Source organism: Hoplias malabaricus, chromosome 5 (genome assembly GCF_029633855.1).
Source record: "Hoplias malabaricus isolate fHopMal1 chromosome 5, fHopMal1.hap1, whole genome shotgun sequence".
NCBI lineage: Eukaryota > Metazoa > Chordata > Actinopteri > Characiformes > Erythrinidae > Hoplias > Hoplias malabaricus.
Window position 1 is genome coordinate 35,228,000 of NC_089804.1, and position 1,847 is coordinate 35,229,846.

The 1,847-nt window shown below is 41.0% G+C and overlaps 1 protein-coding gene across 1 annotated transcript in view; it reads left to right on the plus strand.

Annotated features, from left to right (window-relative positions):
- Positions 1 to 543: 543 nt before the first annotated feature.
- cacna2d3 (calcium channel, voltage dependent, alpha2/delta subunit 3) overlaps positions 544 to 1,847 on the plus strand; it is a 45,484-nt gene continuing 44,180 nt past the window's right edge. Inside the window, exon 1 of the mRNA XM_066671353.1 lies at positions 544 to 664. Coding sequence (XP_066527450.1) covers positions 567 to 664 — 98 coding nt within the window. The 5' untranslated portion in view covers positions 544 to 566. The remainder of the gene's footprint in view (positions 665 to 1,847) is intronic.

A 1,847-nucleotide genomic window follows, 5' to 3' on the forward strand; every position in this document is an offset into this window, starting at 1 on the left:
TGTGTGTGCGCATGTGAAGAACATGTGAATCAAAAAGAGACAAATGAGAGTCTGGGAGAGAGAGAGAGAGAGAGAGAGAGAGAGAGAGACTGGGGCTGGAGGAGGAGACTGAAAGAGAGAAAGTGGGGGTAGAGAGGGAGAGTGAAAGAGAGGGAGGATGGAGTGAGAGTAGGAGAAAAGAGGGCAGAGGAGGTGAGTGTGTGTGTGTGTGTGTGTGTGAGAATCTGGGAGAGAGAGTGACAGATGAAAGAGTATAGGGGATAAAAGTGGCAGGGGGCAGAGGAGGAAAGAGTGTGGGACAACTGTATTGAGGGAGAGAGAGAAATTGTGATCGAGAAAACAGGGAAATAGTGTGTGTGAAAAAAGAGAGTGTTTGAAAGGCAGAGAAAGAGTGTGTGTGTGTGTTTTTGTGTGTGTGTGTGTGTGTGTGCGCGCGCTCTGGTGCCTGGAGCGCGCTGGAGTCAAGCGGTCTGCTCCGGAGCTTTAAAAAGCTGAGAGGACAGAGAGAGGGAGAGAGAAAGAAGGGAAGAGGAGGAGGAGGAGAAGGAAAGAGGAGCTAGAGAGTGATGGAGGGTGGAGGAGAGATGAAGCTGGTGCGGGGTTTGATCTTTTGCTCCGTCCTGTGCTGCACCATCGCTTCCCAACACGGCATCCCACTAGGAGTGTGAGTAACCAGACCTCTGTCTCTCTCTCTGTGTGTGTGTGTGTGTGTATATGTGTGTGTGTTAGTTACAGTGCATATTAGCACTTCACTGATGTTCAGCATCATTTTAACGGTGAATTTCAGGTGTAGTTTTACTGCTGTGGTCAGAGTCAGGGTTCGGGGTCAGTGCCGCATGTTGTTACTGAGGAAGGGCCAAGTTTCTGGAGCGGAGCCGTCCTCACTGGAGACTTTAGTCCAGGTGGTTGTGTTTAAACACACAGGCCGCTCTTCACACTCTGAACATCTCACCACAGTCAAACAGTGTTTACACCATAGCAGAATTAAAATGAGGCTTTTAACATATTTGTTTAACATGATGTCTGTCACTTGAAGAGCTGCAGTGTCTGTTTATAACATTAAACAGAGAAACACTGCTGTAGTTACAGATAAAAAAAACAAAAAAACACACAACCTCTAAACTCCAGCATCCTTTCACATCTTTAGAGAACTGAGTTGGTTACGCACTGCATTTTATTAATTGTAAATGTGTTAAATCTACACCACATTTATACATTTATTATATCTTTTTTTATTTACAATGGCTTCTATTAACCAATTTATTTTAATTCATAACACCATTATATTGTGATTATTATTTTGTGACATCATGATTTAAACTGGTAAACCCCTGCTATATTCACAGTGATGAAAATATTAACCCCTTTAACATCATGGTTAAAAAAAACAATCTGCTGAAATCATGTGTTTAGGAATAAAAATAGTTTTAAGCTTTGGATCTCTGTAAATTTCGAAAAACAGTCACTAAAGCTGTGAATTAAAAAAAAATACACCTTTGTTTCTGTTGAAAGGAAGGTATTCACTGTAGAGTCACAATAAGAGCCGCAGTGTTCGGTCACGATGTTAATAACAGAGTTAAACATTCATTTACTCACAGATTACAATGATTTCTGCAAACATCCCTTTCTTATCATAAAGAAATGTGCGTGTGGTTTATCTTCGCTGTGCAGTGGTGCATTTTTTGGTGGTGGAGAAACATGAAGATCAATGCTCTAGAGATCACGTTTTATTTGCAATAACAGCATTTCAGTCTGTGGAATTAGTTATTTTCAAAAAAATAAAAAATAAATAAAAATAAAAAACAGGGAAAAAAGAAATCAGCATTTGTCTCAGTGGTGGTTTGTGG